General features: G+C 43.5%; 1 protein-coding gene across 1 annotated transcript; it reads left to right on the forward strand.

Moving 5' to 3' along the window:
• On the forward strand, positions 1-483 carry LOC130137567 (uncharacterized mitochondrial protein AtMg00810-like). The gene has a single exon (XM_056309167.1). It carries the CDS (start codon positions 1-3, stop codon positions 481-483), a length of 483 nt encoding a protein of 160 aa, XP_056165142.1.
• The last annotated feature ends 915 nt before the right edge of the window (positions 484-1,398 follow it).

Below are 1,398 nucleotides of genomic sequence, written 5' to 3' on the forward strand. Positions count from 1 at the left end.
ATGAAGGAATGCAAGCCCATCTCCACACCCTTGTCACTAAAACCAGTTCACAACTCTGGTGATGATGTTTATCTTGACAACTCGTTGGAATACATAAGCTTAGTGGGCGGTTTGCAATATCTAACGATAACCGGACCAGATATTGCGTATGCCATGAACGTGTTATGCCAGAAAATGCAGAATCTGACAGTGGGTGACTTAAATAAATTGAAGCAAGTATTGCGTTATATCAAGGGGACTGTTAACTTGGGACTTTTCATTCACTCAAATAGCTCGTTGAATTTATATGGTTTTTCGGATGCCGACTGGGCTGGTTGTGCCGATACGAGACGCTCCACTATGGGGTTTTGCACTAACCTTGGTTCGAATATCATCTCTTGGTCGGCAAAGAAACAGACCACGGTGTCACGGTCATCGACCGAAGCAGAGTACAGAGCACTCGCCTCTACTACTGCCATCTTATGTGGATTGCATTTGTCCTGAGAGACAGCGGGATTCACTTAACCTCACCGACGGTATTGTTTTGTGATAATCAATCTGCGATTTCTCTTATATCTAATCCTATCTTACATGTGAGGACGAAGCACATTGAAATCGATTTCCACTTTGTCCGCGACAAGGTTTCGTTGGGTTTACTCAATGTGCAATACGTTCCTAGCCATCGTCAAATTGAGGACATTTTTACCAAGGCCTCGTCCAAATTTGATCATTGTTCTCTCATAATCAAACTGGGTTTAGGTTTCAAAACCACATCCAGTTTGAGGGGGGATGTTGAGAGTAAAGGTCCGTTAGAAAATTTGGCTCTAGGTCAAGATAGTGAAGTGAAGAAGACAACGAAGACTCTGACCAAAAACAATTGGGGCTGCAGCCCAAGAGTGAGACGGCCCGGAACTGACACCGTGGCCCATGGTGGGCACAACCATAATTTCGGAGGAGTGAAAACCCTAAACCTCCGTGACCAAAAGCATATAAGAACGGAGTAGAGCCCTCTCTCATAATCTTCTTCTTCCTCTCTTCCTTTTCTATTTTTCTGTCCTTGTGTGTCCGAGAATGTGGTGATGATGGAGGGCTTTCAGATGAATTTTTATGGAGTATAAAGAAATGGCTATGGTGATGAGGTTTTCTATTGATCTGGTTCTTGTGTAGTTTCATTTCTTCATTACTTTGTTCTTTCTCATAGATCACATGCTACAAGAAGCGTGAAATTTCAGGTTCGTTTTTTATTCGAGCCAATCGCTTGGGTCGGACTAAAAGGAAGTAATCCTAACGAATTCTCTCGTTCTAGCTTGGATGACTTACCTTTCACCAATGAGTATGCTTGGATTGACGCGAAAGCTGGCCCAAACCCGGTCGTGCTACGACAAAAGTGTATATGGGATTAACATTGTGCACGGCCTC

The sequence above is a fragment of the Syzygium oleosum genome, unplaced genomic scaffold (genome assembly GCF_021117445.2).
Source record: "Syzygium oleosum isolate NSW1041296 unplaced genomic scaffold, Sole_v2.1 Sole_v2.01, whole genome shotgun sequence".
NCBI lineage: Eukaryota > Viridiplantae > Streptophyta > Magnoliopsida > Myrtales > Myrtaceae > Syzygium > Syzygium oleosum.

Excerpts from the sequence above, each read along its gene's own strand:
- LOC130137567 (XM_056309167.1), top strand. The coding sequence starts at position 1 with ATGAAGGAATGCAAGCCCATCTCCACACCCTTGTCACTAAAACCAGTT.